At 49.8% G+C, this 17,683-nt stretch overlaps 1 protein-coding gene across 2 annotated transcripts in view; it reads right to left on the bottom strand.

Annotated features, from left to right (window-relative positions):
• ATF6 (activating transcription factor 6) overlaps nt 1-17,683 on the bottom strand; it is an 80,955-nt gene that overhangs the window by 53,670 nt on the left and 9,602 nt on the right. For both annotated transcript variants that reach the window (XM_039839845.1, XM_039839846.1), the window contains exons 5-10: nt 14,831-14,960; nt 13,771-13,974; nt 8,978-9,192; nt 3,409-3,594; nt 2,601-2,692; nt 149-277 (exon numbers count right to left, since the gene is read on the bottom strand). In XM_039839845.1, coding sequence (XP_039695779.1) covers nt 149-277; nt 2,601-2,692; nt 3,409-3,594; nt 8,978-9,192; nt 13,771-13,974; nt 14,831-14,960 — 956 coding nt within the window. The remainder of the gene's footprint in view (nt 1-148; nt 278-2,600; nt 2,693-3,408; nt 3,595-8,977; nt 9,193-13,770; nt 13,975-14,830; nt 14,961-17,683) is intronic.

Raw genomic sequence — 17,683 nt, forward strand, 5'->3', positions numbered from 1 at the left:
AACTGATCTTAACAGTAAAATTCATTGACAGCCTCAAGAACCTGTTTGCTCTGCTAACTAAAACGGAGACCAAACAGTCTAGACGCACGGCGCACTAGGAAACCCTGTCTCAGCGTCACTGCGTCGGCTGAGCAGACGCGCCCTCTACCTGTGGCCGTTTTGCTGGATGACACCGTCCGGCGTGTCTTGCTCTTGAGCAGAAAATCCCAGGAGACGCCGCCTCTGACGCGCCGGGCTCGCGCTAGGGTTCGTTCTGCTGGGATCCTGTTCCAACAGGCTGAAAAATTTTAAATGCAAAACAATCGGTGAAATAAAAACATGTCACACGTGCTGTATGTGGCTCTGAAGCAAACCCGAGTTCCTTGTCGGTCCAGGCACGTGGCCACAGCGCTGGGCACAGAGCGAGACAACACGACACACTGACGTGGTCAACCCACAGCCTCGCATCCTGTCATGCGAAAAACGATCTTGGAAATAAATTTTATAAGTATAAAGTACCTTATTTATAAACTGTTTAAACCAAGTCAGTATCCCACCCTTTCAAAGCTCTGTTGTACATGTGTATGAAGTAGAAATAAGTATCACACACATATAAACAAACTTTAAACTCAAATAGCTGAGAAAAGAGATTCTCCTAGTTGCTGCAAACTGATATTTCCAATGAGGAAATATTTCCAGTGAAACAGAAATTACTCTCTTTGTCAACAGCCAAATTCATCAGCCTTTCACAATCCCAGGAGACAGGCTATCAAATAAAGCTAAAAAATTATTTTAAAAACACTGCTATTTTTGTTTACATGCAAGAATTTCCTATTTACTTCTTCCTCTCCACTCTCCCCAATACCTCCAGTCATCGATGTATGTCCTCTTGATGGGAGAACTTGGGACAGACACACACCCACAGACTCACACACAAACACAAACACACACACAGGTATATAACAAATACTGCAATAGCTACTTAATACTTCCAACTCATCAGTCCTGGTCTTAGAGACTGGGCTTATCAGGAACACATTCTGTGTGTGAACACTTTGTAATCCCACAGTCTACCCTGCTTGTAACCCTGAACTTCAACACAAAGGGACCCTCCCTAGGGAAGCACAGAAGGCAGACCTGGTCCTCAGAGGAGAGAAGGGGAGGAAGAACGTGAGGTGAGGAGAGCCAGGTAGGCCTGTGGTCCTAGAAGGAAAGTGCTCTGGGGGTAGGAGTCTGCCTCCAAACACCGGGAAGGGGACAACCCAACGTGGCCGTTTACGGATGATTTGCAGATCAGCTTAGTTCAGGATTATTAACACTTGCAAGTTTCTAGAGAGGGTGGCTGGCCCGGGAGGGCCTCACCGAGGCGGCATGGGAGCTGACTGACACGAGGGTCTCGGGGGGGGAGCACTCCAGGCCGTGGGAGTGACAGACGTGCAGACCCTGCCACTAATTCCTCCTCGATCCCGTCCACTCTCGATGCCACGGAACCCGCGTCCCGGGTGCACACGGCACTCACGGCCCCGCCCACACACTCCCACGGGTACAAGATACACCGAATTCTTCACTTTTTTTCTGAGAGCGTCAGCCATAACTGAGCCTTTCAACACACTGCTCCCTGTCCTTGGCGTGCCTTCCCGCACTTCCCACACGGCAAACTGTGATCACGAGATTCAGCGTCGTCTATGGGGACTTCCCTTCCACTAGGTCCTTCAACAAAAACGTCTGAGCATCTATCGGTACGGTGTGGCCCTTCTCCCCGAGGACCTCACGCGAACGAGCTACCCCGCCCCAGGACTCCGCTCACCGCAGTCTTCCGACACTCGCCCCATCGCCCTGCAGCTGTCCCTGCGCAGGTCCCCCTCCCGGAGGGCCAGGAGATCCTCAACGGCCTGGCCCCCATGTAATTACTCTCTGACTCCAACGTCACGGAGGCCACTGTGTCCGTGCTGCGTGTGCCACGGAGAGTGGGCATCCGAAAGAGGTGATCTCTGAGACCCCTGCGAAGGCCAGTGCCCCATGACTCCACCCTGAAAGCAGCGCTTCTCGAGCTGTGGTTAGCTGCAGACCTGCACCGGGATCAGCCAGAACGCTGCCAAACGCTTAGATCCCCGCTGCCCTTCCAAACCTCCCGCATCAAGCGGAGACTCGCGGGCCTCGCTTGCTGTCTCAGGCTGAGGAAGCCGCCCACGTGCCTGTCATCACCGACGCTCCAGCGCCGCAGCACGGAGGCAGGTGGCGGCAGCAGCACTGCTGTGACGCCCACTTGAAAAGAGACCAAGGCACCGACACAGAAAGTTGCATGCCTGAGACAACGAAGTCGCTGAGTGGAGGAGCCAGGACTTGAACTCGAGCAGTCTGATGCCCAGGCCCTTGACCCTAGTTCACTTTCCTGCTTTGCCAATGACCTATTTGAAAACTCAAGCTTCCTTCAGGAAAAAATGGGGACTTTCTGCCAGACCTAGGCGAAGTCCAAGAAGGAATCCCATGTCTGTTCTCCCGCCCGGTTGCTGAGAAGAACAAAACGAATCTGTTTTTCTCTAGCTGACGACGAGAGCGAAAATAATGACGAGAATTTGAATTTTTAGCATCAGTATGAAAACAAACATCTACACTCTTACCTCAAGGGTCCACAGTTCAGGACGACGAGCGCCAACAGTATCATCACACAGATGGCTCTTCGCTTCGGACTGGGAAGCTTCAGCCTGTGGTTCTAAAGGGAACGGCCGTAGGAAGCGGTTACTCCACACGCCAGCCTCGCGGGGAGCCACGCCGAGGACGGGCGCGCCCCGCACCCGGGCGAGCGCCAACAGAGACCTCGGCTCCACGGCGACGCACGGCCCTTTTCAGAACTCTGCGGCGGGACGTCCAAGCGCCCTTGTCCGGCAGAGAGAGAAGGGGAGAAAGGAGAGAAGACGCGGCAGCCGCCCCGCCGTGGGTGCCTCCCCACCCGAAAGCAGAGAACGCGGCGGTTCTGCATTCTTCTGGACCCTCGAAGAACGCTAAGCTGCCTCTGCCGTCCGTCTCCCCGTCTCTTCATCACAGTGTCCACAGCACAGCAGACTGTCCCCATGTGCTCAGGGCAGACAGAGGGACCGGAGAAGCCCCGCCCAGAGGCAGAGGCATCGCCTGGCGCAGGACAGCATGGCGGGTCTCCTGAGAGCGGCGTGTCTCCGCGAGCTGCCCGGGGACCAGCACGGCAACCACGCAAAAAGGCTGGAACAGCGGCCGGCTGCAGAGACGAGGGCAGCTGCTCCGCTGGCGCTGCCTTCCCTCCGGGGGCGGCCTGGCGGACTCAGTCCAGCGGGCAGAGAGGGAGCAGGCGGACTGAGGGGCTGTCCAGCCAGCGCCAGCGTGTGACACACCTCGCCCGGAAATGTGAAACCCCAGGACCCCGCGACCCGAGACCCGCGCCTCCGGCAGCCTCACCTCCGACACCACCTCGTCCAGCTGCCGCTTCAGCGACCCGTTCTCCCGCCTCAGCCTGTCGTTGTCCGACAGGGCGGCCCGGAGCCGCGCCTCCAGCCCCAGCACGTACTCCTTCTTCCGCCTGCGCGACTGGCAGGCGGACTCCCGGTTCTTGATCATCCGCTGCTGTCTCCGCAGCACGGCCATCTCGGAAATGATCAGAACATTCGGATTTTAGAACTGGATCGGGCCCGAACGTACCGATTCTCACAATTATTTTCAAACAAGTTGTTCAAAACAGGCTACTGGTTGTTTTAAAGTAAGTTTTTAAAAAGACCACTCAAATTAAGTCGGCTAAAATCAAACGATTAAACAAGGCCTTCTATACCCTGAACGTCAAACTCCTTCTGGCCTTTCCTGAGCCTGAGCGCCGACCTTCCACGCTTCCCCAAGAAGCGTCCCGGGAAAGTGCCCTGTGCGCCCACGTGCATGTGCACACACCCCAGTCTGCACGTCAGACCCTGAGCCCAGCCACGTGCACGGCCGCCTCTGCTTTGGGTGCCACCCTGTCAAATGCCGTGTGCACGGCCAAGCTCAAGCCCCCTCCCCGAGATGGTTTGCCGAGCCCCGTTCTACTCTCTGTGCCCCCCCAACTCCTCAGGAACGAAGGCCACACCGTGGGCCAGGGGCCCCCGACATTGATCATCTGCAATCTCTTCCTGTCGACCATGTCTAAGAGAACCTTCCCCCCAAAAAAATCATTTTTCTGTAGTTACTGCACGGCAAAACCACGCGAGGTGTGCATCCTGGCCACCCGCCCGCTCCCAAGGCCTTCCAGGACTGGACCACGGCTGACCGAGCCTCGCGCCCTCATCCCGTGGCCACTCACACCCACCTCCACCCCGGTCTCCACGCAGGCCTGGCACGCTTCTCTGAGCAGCCCATCTCGTCCCGCTGGGGACGCTGTCCCTCCACGGCCCAAGGATGAAGGACCTCACGACTATCTCTGCTAAAGCCCTCAGAGTCCGAGTTTCCCCTGACCTTCCTATGCCCGTATAATGTGACGGACACACTGAACACTCCCATGGTCTCACTGTCTCACGAAGGTCAACTCTCCCTACCGAGAGTTCACACCAAAACCATGTTATACTCTTTACCGCCCACACCATCTACCGTCGTCAAAATTCACTGAGCAAAATGAGTTTCGTCGTGTCTTCTAAACTAAGTTACAGGAACTATTTGTTACAGCACTGGTCTAATTTTGGGGGGAAGAGGGGGCACTAGCAAAATTAAATCCATAAAGAGTACCAAATAATATTAAATTGATTATTGTCGGTACACAAATGCCTGAATTACTGACGATATGTTTTGTAATGGACTTTAAAAAGTAAACATTTTACTGTGGGGTGTTCAATAACTCTTAATGAGACCAGTAAATAAAATCAAACAATTTAATATTGATTTCTTTTACAATAACATCAGGATTCTCGCCCCATTCTAGATTTCTCAGAAACAGGAATAGCAAGGCTTATCAAGTGGTGTCTCGAAACCAGATCCCATCAACAAGCTTTTAACAGAGTCCACANAAGACATAAAACAGCATCCGTTTAAAGAAAATTACTTCTTAACTTTATTAAGATGCTGAAAAAATCAGAATAAAGAATGAAAAAGTTTCCACAACGTAAATCTAGCCTGACGTAATACGTCAGGTAAAAAAAAAACGAAAAAAGAAATCTTCTGTTCGCTTCCCCTTCCAAAGCTACCGTAACCACAAATGAAATTACTTGCCAAAATCTTTATTCAAGATAAATTTTTAGAAGCCTCAAACCTCCAAATAGAGAAACTGTGAATATTTTAACAAAGCCTGCTTTTCTTTTACCTGCAGAGAGTCCGGGTAGCAGGGAAGCCGAACAGCGGAGCCAGAGCGATTTTTTACTGAAAGCTGGACGGCTCCTCAGGTCACCAGGCCCTTCCTGTCGGACTCTCTCTGATGGATGCCTCTGCTGAGAAGCACTGTTCGCTGCTTCTCCCTCCGGTCTAGGCCAGACACACGATTTACATTCGCACCCACCTAACAGAGAACCTACGCCCGCGTCTCTCCGATGAGCCAGCGGCTGCAGTGCCCGCAGAGGTCAGGCCTCGTTTCTGAAGCGGAACAGACGCCCTCCATTCTTCGCACTGCTTTGCCCTGTAAACGAATTTAGACTCGCATTTTTCTTGAAAGATACGCTCTGGGGGTCTCCGGCGAGTCGTGCTACTACAGGCCTTCCCGGGCTCACCGAGTACTCAAGGCCCGGGCCCCCGTGCCCAGGGCTGTGCTCCCAGCGAGCAGCTCTGAGAGCGGAGGGGACGTCTCCCTGCGGACAAGCGCGGCTACTGCGCCCCGTCAAAGCATCGTCCCCGAGGCTCAGCACTGCCCGCGGCAGGAGAGGAGCAGGCAGAGCACCAGCTGGGACACGTCCGCCACCTCCGCATCCCGGCACAGCACTGTCTCCAGGAGAAGTGCGGAGTCCCCGCCACACCACGCCTAACACCCGCAGACAGTGGAAACGGACCCCCGGCACCCAGCTTTCCATGGTGGCTCTAGTGACCCAGCGCAGATTCCCAAAGGGTAGGGGGCTGGGGTGGAAGGGGTCAGGTCACTAAGTGAAGTCTCACAGGATGCTGCACGGGGTGGGCAGGCTGTCGGTCAGGCCTGCACCCCCAAGTCGGGCTCGCATGGGAGGTCAATTCTAGTTCTGACCCACCTCCTGGTCATCTTGCCATTGTCCCCACCTGATTTCCATGAAGGGTTTTTGCTCCACCTTGACCCAATAACCAAAGCAACATAACTCCGTGACCGCGAAAGCAGGGCGGTGGCGGTTCGTGAGCTTCGTGAGGTCGGGATGGGCAGGTGGTGCCCTGCAGACAGACTGCCGGCCTGCCAGCCCTGGGCCTGAGGCCTGGCAACAGGCGCCCTCCCCTTAAAGACGGGTCAGCGTGTTCTGCCGTGACGGCGCCTCTGCAGTTCCAAGAGGCCCGCCGCTCACCGAGCGTGCAGGAGAGGACTGAACGCTGAAGCGACAGACGGTGCTCGTCTCTTCCACCAGCATCGGGGCCAAAAACAAACCGGATTTCTTGAAAACGTGGGTGAGGTTTCCAAGACTTCAACAGAATAGATTTCACAGCAAAAGGCAGGGAGCGTGGGATTATGATGTGAACCAGGCAAACTGTTTCACAGGAGAACACGTGGCACTTAACGCAGTTCGCAGGGGATGGCACGCTAAAAACGCTACTCATGGCAGCAGCGGGCCTCCGGAGAGCGCGACCCGCCACGCGACAGAAGGGAAGGTAGGACAAAAGCAGCCGGGTCAGCACTGCGAGCCACGAGAGACGGACGCGACTTTTCCTTTCCTTTCTTTTTTTGGCTAAATTACAACTTTTCACCACACGTTTTGTTTAAAAGCACAAAAAACAATGAAATTTTTTTTCTTTTGGGCCATTTTGAATCAGAAACTTCTACTAAATCAAATGTGTCCCACTGAACAGAACTCGAGTCTGACAGACACGCTGACTACTGAGGGTGACCCAGCGCCAGCACAGGGGACGCCGAGCAGATCAAAGCCTTCTGCAGCTGCTTCTGGAACAGGCTGACTATGGCTTCCTGAGTCGCTTGGCCAGCTGATAGGACAGACTGCTGGGCCTTTACTTGAAATACACATTAAGGCAAAACCTCTACCAGAAACTCCCACTGAGAAGGCCTGGCTCGCTCCCTGACGCGCTGGCCCAGAAACCTCGGTGCGGGCCGACTGGAAAATACACTCAGGGTGTCTTTAGGTCGCCTGCCCCGGACACACAGTCCTCCAACCTTTCTCTGGCCATACTGTCAAGCCTAAGGGTTGGAAACTAGTACGTCAGCCAGTGAACACTGCCTTAAGAAAAAGACAAGACTTGCTGTTTGTGCGCTTCGTCCCACACGTCCCCTGGGTCCTCAGTGCTGACTGAGGCCCCATCGGCGAGTTACTCACCAAGCTCACGATACTCTCACGAGCTCAAGAGCGGAACAGGCGTGGCCTTTCACTCCGAGAACTTAAAAAGGGCGCCAGGCTAATGGACGAAGAATCCATCGAAATGTTCAGAGACTACGAAACAGGTCGACGGCACATGCGATGAAACAAAGGCCTCCTCTGGTTTTTAAATACAATGACCGTGTGGAAGACACAGGACTGGAAGGGGCCTGCCCCTGTTCTAGACCAGTCCTCTGGAATCGCCCAGAGCGACTGTCCTGTTTTCCACACGACAACCCCTCGGGCCCTAGAAGATGGCGCCACCCGCAGCCTTCCTCAGTCTACCGAGACCACTCCTCTACCTGGGCCAGGCTTCCAGACAAACACCCCGCCCAGCTAAGTTCCTCCGGACTGTCCCACGATCAGACGCTACAATTCTGTGAGTGCACTAAGATGACGTTACTACTTCTCGACAGCTGTGATAGACTGTCGCTTAGTTTTGAAAAGTTCTGATTACTCATTACTTTTTTTCATGTCTAAATTTCATGATAAATATTTTAAATGTCCTAACACATTATGTAACAACAATTTTGAATATTTCTCATTGCTTGTTCTATTTGGGAGTATCGCAGGAGAAACATTCAAATTCATAATTTAAAGAGTACTAAAAGGAAATTTTAAGGCATCTTTTTTTAAAATCCTCTTCTATCATTCTTAAACTCTCTTAACTTCTGTTTCCTGTGAAAAAACATACGCTTTTTTTTATTGGTTGTACAACTTTTTAATTAAAATTGTCACAGAATATTTTTAGATTTTTGTTACTGTCATTCATTTACTTACTACAGAAATTATCCCAAACACCGAGAAGAGAGAAAGGTGACGCAGCCAATTCGAATGACTGGCGACGTTCTGCCTGATCATTTGACTTTCATTAAACTTTAGGCCCATGATGTCCAATTACTGTTTAATACACAACATGAGGTATCTCGTATCACTTTTAAAGAAAGCAAGAACTAGCTAGCTGGCAAGCATTATAACCGGTTTTAGGGGGTGGTAAATCGTATGAAATTTTCTGTGATTTACAAATTATTAAAAAAAAAACCCCACAACGTGCTAGAAAACTTGAATGTATGCAGAGATGGGAACGTGCCAAATAATCATGAAGAGACAGAATTCCTAAGAGTAGCGAGTCATCATGCAGCGGTGAAAACACTTCGGTAAACCCAGAGATGCTACACATAAACGCGGACTAAAAAGCAGTGTGCACACTCCCGCTGAGGGGCTGCCCAAAACATCTGGGTCAGGAAACAGCAAAGAACCCCGCAGGCGGCGTGGCGGGGGGCGGGGTGAGGACCAGACGGGCGCCCTTCCCGTCGGACCCCTGCGGACGCCGCACACCTCAGCCACCGGGACCCTGACACAGCAAACCCTACCCTCGTTTTCCACCCAAGGTCCGGTATGCCATGTCAGCACTTTGACACACTAGCAACAAACTTTCAAAAACGAAAACAAAGCAACAAAAACAAAAGCGTGTTTTGTTCTCGTTTCTGTTTTCCTTTTTTAAATCGGGCATTAAGAAGCACTAAGTAAGTGTCAAAACTCACATCTGAACCCACGCTCCTCACGGCATTCTGCAGGGCAGGTTTAGTCACAGCCAGCTTCCCCGTCACCGCGCTGCTGGCCGCAGGGGCCGGGACCACATTCACCGTGTGATTAGGAAGCTGTCCCGCCGCCACAGCAAGCACTGGCTGTGGACAGGGCAGCATCCCCGGGGCCTGGAGCTGGACCACGGCGGGCTGAGACAGCAGCACGGTCGGACCTGCGGTGGAGACAGAGAAGAGGGGTCAGAGGGCTCGGCCACTGAGGCAGCGAAAGCGGTCACCGCTTAGGTCGCCCCTGCAGACACAGGAAGAGTGAGATCGCACTGACGGTTCCGAACCACCAGTTAAAACACACTCGGCAGCAGCGCACGCACGATGGCTTCGCTGTGTTTTCAATGAAACCAACTAAATTCATTCCCTTTGAAATTATCGTTAACAGTGTATTTCCATATATTTTTCCTCATTTATTCACATACTAAATTTGCAAAGCATTAAGTTGATTTCTCTAAGTATTAATTTCTGAAATTTATTAGGGATAAAAGGATTTTTCATATTATAAATAGCCGTTTAATAATGAATTCGTATATTTCAAATTAATGGAATTTAGAAATACGTACAATACCAAAAAATATATGAACAGAGATTCATTAACTCAATGAGTGAACAAGAGGCTACAAATATCAAAAATGTTAAAAACCACTTGAGATGAATTCCCAGCTAACAAGCACAAGAAACAAACCTGTGATATAAATTAATCTGCAGATAACACCAACTCCCTTCCCTGCAAAAATGGCCTACAAATCTTAATCTTCACACTTACCATGGTTTAAATTATAATAATCTGATGAGAATCAGTATCGATAACCTACAGAAGACTCGTTTAACTCCTAACGCTGGTCTATTAAAAACGTTACTTGCCTGCTACACATCTCCCTTCAGATCTGGCCAACTCTGTAAGGTGCTGAGAGCCTCACCTAACAGCCACAGGGGCTGGAGCCTATCTAGCAAACTGAAAGTATTGCAGTAACAGAAACTAAAATTTCATATATATTTATAATTTGTCTTTAAGAAAAAAAATTATTATACTTTCAGACAGGATAATGTGACCCACGTAAAACTCAGCTCCGTATTTCAAAGGATCAAGGAAAACTAAAAAAAAAATGTTTCAGAATACTTATTAAGAACATCTGTTTTAGCTTCAAAAAATCACTTCTATAAAATCAACATATATTTTTGACGGCCTCAAAAAGCATACTAAAAGTAGAATTTAATAGCATTTTGTCCCAGATAAATTACTAAGAAAGATCTAAAAATAATTTCATAAATTTGCAATATGTGCAATTCACTTGGGTGTAAACGTGTAAATGGTCACTAAATATTTTATCTTCTCATTTTCCCTTAAAATAACTTTTTATGAAATAGAAACATAAATGAGAAAAATGACTCATAAGCTGATATAAATATGCCTAGGGCAATACGCAAGTCAAAATAATTAACAAGTAAAATAAATAGCATATGACCAAGTGTCAGGGTTTTTAATTACTCAGAAATCACAGTCAATCTGGTAACTCCGGAGAAAGAGACTCATCACAACCCGAAATGTAAACCAAGGGCCCTGCCCTAAATGCCAGTACTGCTCCGTCCATCAGACACCACGTCATCCAAGGTGACCATGGCTACCCTTTCGTTTTTTTGGACTGAGAAGGTACATGAAGAGAAGAGGCCATTAAGAATTCAGTAATGATTTACAATGAAATTGCAGTTTATTAATCAGAAGCGTAGCTACAACATCTGAAAAACAACACAGAGACACATGACACAATTAGTGATTCAGTCCACAGCAAATGCTGCCACGAACACTGGCACACAGACCCTTGGCTACTGTTCCCACCACCCATACCCCAGGGTCAAGTCCACGGTTGAGAACCACTGACTGAAACTGATACTTTCAGAAGACCATTATCAGAAGCAGTGTTCCACACATTCCCAGCTTAAAAAATTACCACAGAAAGACTCCAAAGACCTAAACACTGTTCAACGAATTTGGGACTATTCCACAGACTGCAGGACATGGTAAACATGAATTAAGGCATTTCAAAGACAGGGTCCTCCTTCTAGCCCTAGTCATAGGCTCACAGCATTGGCAGGTGACACAGGCAGAGGGTTTGTCATATTTCTTAACACTAACTAGGAAAAATAAGCCAAGTGAGCACCGTCTGCTGGGGGGCCATCGCTACCCCGTTGCAGAGAACTGCCTCCTGGGAGGCAAGCGGCCGCCCCTGGCCAGTCAGAGGCCAGTGTGGCTGGGGTCCTGCTGCCCCCTCCCCTCCCAGGGCACAGCGCGCCCACCCCGCAGAGTGCCCAGCTGCCCTCAGACAACCCAGCACCTAAATCAGGGCCCGTCTGGCTCAAGGCAGAATGGGGAGAAACGACAAAATTTCAATTACCGTGTTCAAGAAAAGACTGAAAGCTCTCGCAGTGGCTTCTGGGCCCTGACCCGCAGAGCACCCTCTGGGCCCTGAGGTCACTGCCGCCCCCAACGTGGGAAGGGCTAGGTCGCCCAAAGGCGCCTGCCCGCCCCGGGTCCTCGCTGCCATTACACGAAGTCCCCTCGACTGGTCATGGCTAGACGACAGCACACTGCATGTCGCTGACTAAGCAGGACTCACTATTGTGACTGTTCTTCCTTCCAACTATCCCCAAAGGTTTCGAACCAGGTATGGGACATTTACTGAGCGCCTCGCACTCTGGCGTGTGACTCTGCTGCGTGGTTTCTCTGCCTTAATTGTCTCATCTGTAAATGGAGTTAATAACAGCACCCCACCTCACGGAGGAGACGTAAGGGTCAAGAAAACACACTTCGGTCCTCAGAGCAGTGTCCGGTACAAAGCAGAACCTTAAACGTCAGCCAGCTATTATTCAGCGCATTATTACCCTTTGGGTGACAGCTGCCATAGGGCGCTGCATGGACGACTGAGTCATTAGTCCTCGCAGTTCCCGCTACGGAGCTGCTAACTCCACGATGGGACAGAAAGCCTGAGATCAGGACCTTGTCCCAGCCTCATTTAGAGGCAGTACAGCACCGTGACTGGCACACCGACTGAGCCGGACCGCCTGGGCTCAGTCCTGACTCCGCCTGTCACCAGCGGAAGGACGTGGGCAAGTCACTGCACCTCTATCCTCCATTCAGTGATCTGCTCTATCTTCTCCCCAAAAGGCTCGTGACAGGACCCCACCCTCTGCCCCCACCTCCCACGGCACACCCATGCCCCAGCATCGCCTGTCCCTACCCGCCACCCGCTTCCGCAACCCTCGGGCTGTCACACCCCGCCCCTGCGCGCCCAGGTCGGTCCCGGCGGGTGTGCAGGACTGAGGTGTGGAAACAGGCGGAAGCTGTTCCAGGCAGAGGAGAGTATGAGCCAAGAAACCAGGAACGACAAGAGAATCAGGGACAGCGGCCAGACAAGCTGGGCCACAAGGGGGGTTTACAGACAGGGGCGATACCGTCAAGGCAGAAAACTAAACTGGACTCATCCATGGCGGGCCTCACATTCTAGAACACAGACATCGATGCTGTCCTCCAAGAATGACTTCCTCTTCTCTACTGGTAAAATGTTACCACTGAAGCCTACATCGATTAACGGGAAGAAGCCTCTCCTGTATTTTCCTTCTTCCTCTCTCCCGAGTCTCACTCAAACTGTACATTATGATAATACTATGTCTCCAGATGGTACCAGAAGAACCGACAAGTGCCTTATGAGCACGTGCCGCCCACAATAAGTGCCCCGCCGCAGACCCCGCTAGCAGTGATGTTCCCAGCAGAAAGGTGACCAGGTTTCTGAACGGATGCCTCGCTTCAGAAAGAGCAGTCTGTCCTCCTGCTACAGCAAGACCCCCTAACGCTGAGCATTCCCTTAACGCTGAGAGACTTCATGGGTCTGCGTTAGGACTAAACTCGGCACCCTTGCTGTATACACCGATCCAAAGAAATGAGCTAACAGACCATGGCTGGAAACACAGCCACGAAAGCAAACGCGACATGGGTGTTTGTTTACGGCCTACCCACTAACAGAGTCCTACTCGGCCAGCGAGCTCAACCCCCGGGGAAGAGGCCGCACGCGTTTTCCCTTACCCGTGTGGACACGTGTCAGTCCAAGCACGGTGATGAGTAATCTGCCGGACGACCTCCAAGTCCTAAATCCGAACAGTACCAAATCCTCAACCTTGAACTACTTTCAATACCGGCCTCGACTTCTAGTAGAATCAAGCATGTGAGGCCATCTGGTGGACAAAACGTGGAAACACGCATGTTCTACGCCAGCAGCAGAGTTCGCGGCCCCGCCTCACGGCCATTCCAGACTGTTTACTGAACCGTGCTGCCTCCTCCGAGGTTAACCCTGATTTCACGGCCAAAACACACCTACTAGACCTGAAACGAACCATGTTAAATACTGACCTGTCCTTAAAAGCAAAATAGTTCAAACGCACAAAAATCTCAGAATAAAATGGCACCAAAGAAGATTCCCGGATTTTCTCCTTCGTTACAAGTGGCTGTGTAAAACCACGTGCCTTGCAGACAGGTGTGCCCACAGTTAAAACTGGAAGAAGAGGATCTGGGTGGCCAGCTCTCTTGTTGGGACAGGGACCACACGTTAGCATCTCTGCATCACCCTACACCAAGGACAACCCCTGATGACAGCAGGGACTCGAAGCCGATAACCTGAATTGAAACAATCATAGGGCATAAGCCTTAGTGGCCCAAATACACACACGCAGCCTGAAAGCCACTCTGGTACCTCTGGCAGGTGCGGGGTGTATGCTGGTGATGGGGTGCTGCTTTGCCAGCGGCACGAGAGTTGGCAGTGCCTGAATGATGATGGCTTTCGCAGGAACGCTGGCACTGGTTTGAGTCTTGGGCGCTGCTGGAAGCAATAAAGGCTTGGGCTGAATTGAAGGTTTTGAATTCATCTGAAGTTTTTTCTTCAGAGTCAGTCCATTTTCTGGAAAACAAACAAACAAACGAACAAACCACAAATCAACCTGAAGGCAATTAAATCTTAAAACACAGACTCTATGATGCACCTTCTCCACACCTGGACCTCTGAAGTAGGTTCTCTTAAGGTTATCCTGACCTCTGAGCAACCGCCCTTCACTGGAGTTAAGCACAGCTACTCTGTACCTCAAGGGGCTGAAGAAAAGTCCTTTTCTTTTATGGAGGCATAAATGATACGTAACGTTATATTCGTTTCAGGTATACGAGGTAACTATTTGATGTTGGCATCACAAAATGATCACCACGATTAGTTAACATCTGTCAACATCCACAGTTACAAAATTACTTTCTCTTGTGACGAGAACTTTCAAAGTCTACTCTTAGCTACTGTCAAACATCGTTTTTAACCATACGTATTATTAAAGCAAGACGGCACCAACTGCCGTCGCCGTGCTGCACGGGACGTCCCCAGGACTTACCTCTCTGACAGCTGGAATGAGGTCCCCCCTTTGGGCCGAGCTGCGGCTTGGGGAGGAGGGACAAGAACCAGTAGAGGAGGACCGCTAAACCCACCGCTTAAAGCCTGGAGATCAGTGAGCTAACAAATGCGACAGCCAAATGGCCCTCACGTTCAGTATCTTGAACTGACATGTTGCCTTCCACCCCGAAGATGACGGGGCCTAGGTCCAATGTCAAGTGTCCTTCTCTCCACACTGGTCATCCATAACAAACCAACTAGGTCCACTAATCTGAAAACAAAAGGCCAGCTTACTAACGTATACTTAATCCGATATTTCCTTTGAAGAAGGAACCGAAGCTCAGTCTAAATCAGAAGTGACAGCAGTTAGGAGATGGAGTCATACCGGTTTTGCTCCTGGGACCAGTGACAGGCTTGCTTTCCTTGGCTGGCTCTGTTGAGGAGGGCCCGTTAGAGCTCTCGCCGTATAAGGAAAGGGGGGACATCTGGGAGGCAGAAGACAAATCCAACTCCTCCTGCAGCAAAATAACACAAATTCAGCAGAGGAATACGACCCTTGAGCAAAAAACCGCTTAGAAAGAGAGGCAAGGTCCACGCGTAAACAGAGAAACACTCCCAGACACCCTCGGGCCAAGGTGGCGTGTACTAGGAATGCTGTATAGTAAGTACTAAGACACCGCGACTAATAGTCGCGACCTGTCTGTCACCACTGAGGAAGAACAACTCGGAAGGCAGGTGTATGCGAAGTACTATCTGCTTCTGCGTTTCCTCTGCGAACTTCACATTTTACTTGGCTCCTAGTTGCACAAACATTTAGTACAGTAAAAGGCTAAAGGTAAAATGCCAATATCCTTTCCCCACAATCTCTTGTTCAGTCTCAAAAGCAAATAATTCTCACTATTTCTATCCCTTTCTATTTACTAACACCGCCCAAATGTTTTCAAAAGACAGACACCGAAAGGAGCAGGGCTCTTGCCTTTTATTTAATGAGTGAATTGATAATAGAGATGTATAAAGGTAATATTAACATTTTCCATAAATATTTTAATAGTCAGTGGATGTCTCATTTTGTTAGAATCAAGAAAGTTAACGTAAAAGTGGCATTTCTTTTCTGAGAGAAAATAATGCTATATGTAATAACGAAATGGGCAAAATATCTACATCATATCCTCTTTGAAATAATCTACAAGATTATTAAAAGAAAATTTAAGAGGATACTTGTTCACTCTCTGCATGACATAGGCCCCCTTTCAGTCAAAAACCCCAGAAAATATAAAAAACAAATTTGAACAATAATTATAATATTTTATGGTAAAAAATAGAGCATTAAGTTAAAAGATACAGAATTAGTGATAATTACCTGTCATAAAATCGGACCGTGAGTCCAAAGTGATAAAAACAAATAAAGTTTGATGAGAAAGAAGACACTTTTACATAGTTTTAAGGTACCCACCCACGAAATACTTATTATGGCAAAGGGAGAAAGGGCAGCCTCATGGTGGGAGAGCTTGGCAGACAGGGCCGCGGTCGTGGGACAGAATGAACGCCGTGCCGTCAGTGACAGGACACGTGGAAATGGTGTGGCACCTCGGCAAAAGCCAGACAGACGGCGTCGCCTCCGTGATCCCCTGCCACAGACAGAAAACCTGACTCTGCTCCTGCGGAAGCATCGGGCAAACCCAATCGAGGGACATTCTGCAAAATGGCTAGTCTCTAACCTCCAAAATTGACAAGGTCACAGAAGGCAAGGAAGAATGAACTGATTCAACTGCAGGAGATAGAGGGACAAAACAAGCACACATAATGTGTGACTCTACATCGTTCTGCTGGACTAGAGAACATCTTTGGGACAATGTGCACAATCTAAATGGGAATGGACGATTAGATGACGGTGATGTGTCAATGTTTATTTCCTGATTTCGGAAGCTACATCGTGGTTATATAAGACACATCCTGTTTGTAGGAAGGAGACGTTAAAGTACTTGGGGGCGACAGGGAGTCAGGCTGGCAACCTCTCACAAACGTTCAGGGAAAAAAAGTTCCTTGCAATGTACTTATAACATTTCTGTAAGTTTGAGACTATTCCAAACAAAAAATTAACGTAAGCAAGAAAACAAGAATAAAAACATAACCTCTGAGTGGTGAAAACCCTCCTTTGAAGGACCAAAGAAAAAGCAGTAAAAGATCGATATTCGGCTATAAAAATAAAATAAAGCTTAAAGACATATGACAAACTGGAGGAAAAAATACTTTTAACTTATTTCACCAACTAAGGACTAATAATCCTAATATGTAATAAAATGTTTTAAAAATTGAGGTGAAAATGACCAGTACAATTACTGAAAAGTTGGACAAAAATCTGAATGGTCAGTTCATTAAAAAAATGCAAAATGCTTTGTGCATTTGAGATTTATGAAAAGATGCCCAATCACACTCCTAAGAAAAGCAGCAGAAAGTATGCTGTGTAGTGACGATGGGAAACCAGCCCCCTTGCACACTGCTGGTGGAAATGCACGAGAGTGCAACCTCGCACGGGGGCTCAGTGCTGAGCGGGCGCTCTGGCAGGGTCTCCCGCACGCTGACGCGAAGGGCAGTGTGACCGAAGGTGGAGGAAACGAAGGCACAAGACTGGAATGGGAAGCAGGACACAGGTCACGGAGGACCCGGCACCCAGGACGCGGCTCGCCCCCCCAGAGGGGTCGGGAAGTCACGCGTGGGTTTTTAGCAAAGGGCTGACACAACCAAATCCACGATTCTGAAAGATTCCTCTTTGAAAATTCTTCTAATAGGGCATGGGGAGCGGGGAGGCAGGGAGACCAGCGAGAGTCCCACTGACTGACTCCAGGAGAGATTGACAATGGCCTGGCAGGGGCGGCAAAGGTGGCTCCTGGAGACAACAGGAGAGGACAGCTTGGGACAGAGCCTGACGGATGCAGCGTACGCAAATACTAATCTGAATTGTTCTATTTTCCCTCGCCTCGTTCCAAAAAATACCTAAATCCTTGAGTACTCCCTTTTCCAGGACTCAGAGCGTCTATCTGGATGAAGAAGAGAATCATTTCTAAGAAGCCACCAGACCTCTGTAAAAGTCTTAGCCATTCAAAAGGCAGTTCTGGGCCCCGCTGAGCGAGGGAGACCACCCCGGGTTCGACACCGAAGGAGTCGTGACCACTCGGTCTCCGTGTCCTCAAAGAATACACATTCTACAGGGAGGAGAGGGGGTGGCTGGGGCGAAAGA

Source organism: Pteropus medius, unplaced genomic scaffold, assembly GCF_902729225.1.
Source record: "Pteropus medius unplaced genomic scaffold, Ma_sr-lr_union100, whole genome shotgun sequence".
NCBI classification, from domain to species: Eukaryota; Metazoa; Chordata; class Mammalia; order Chiroptera; family Pteropodidae; genus Pteropus; species Pteropus medius.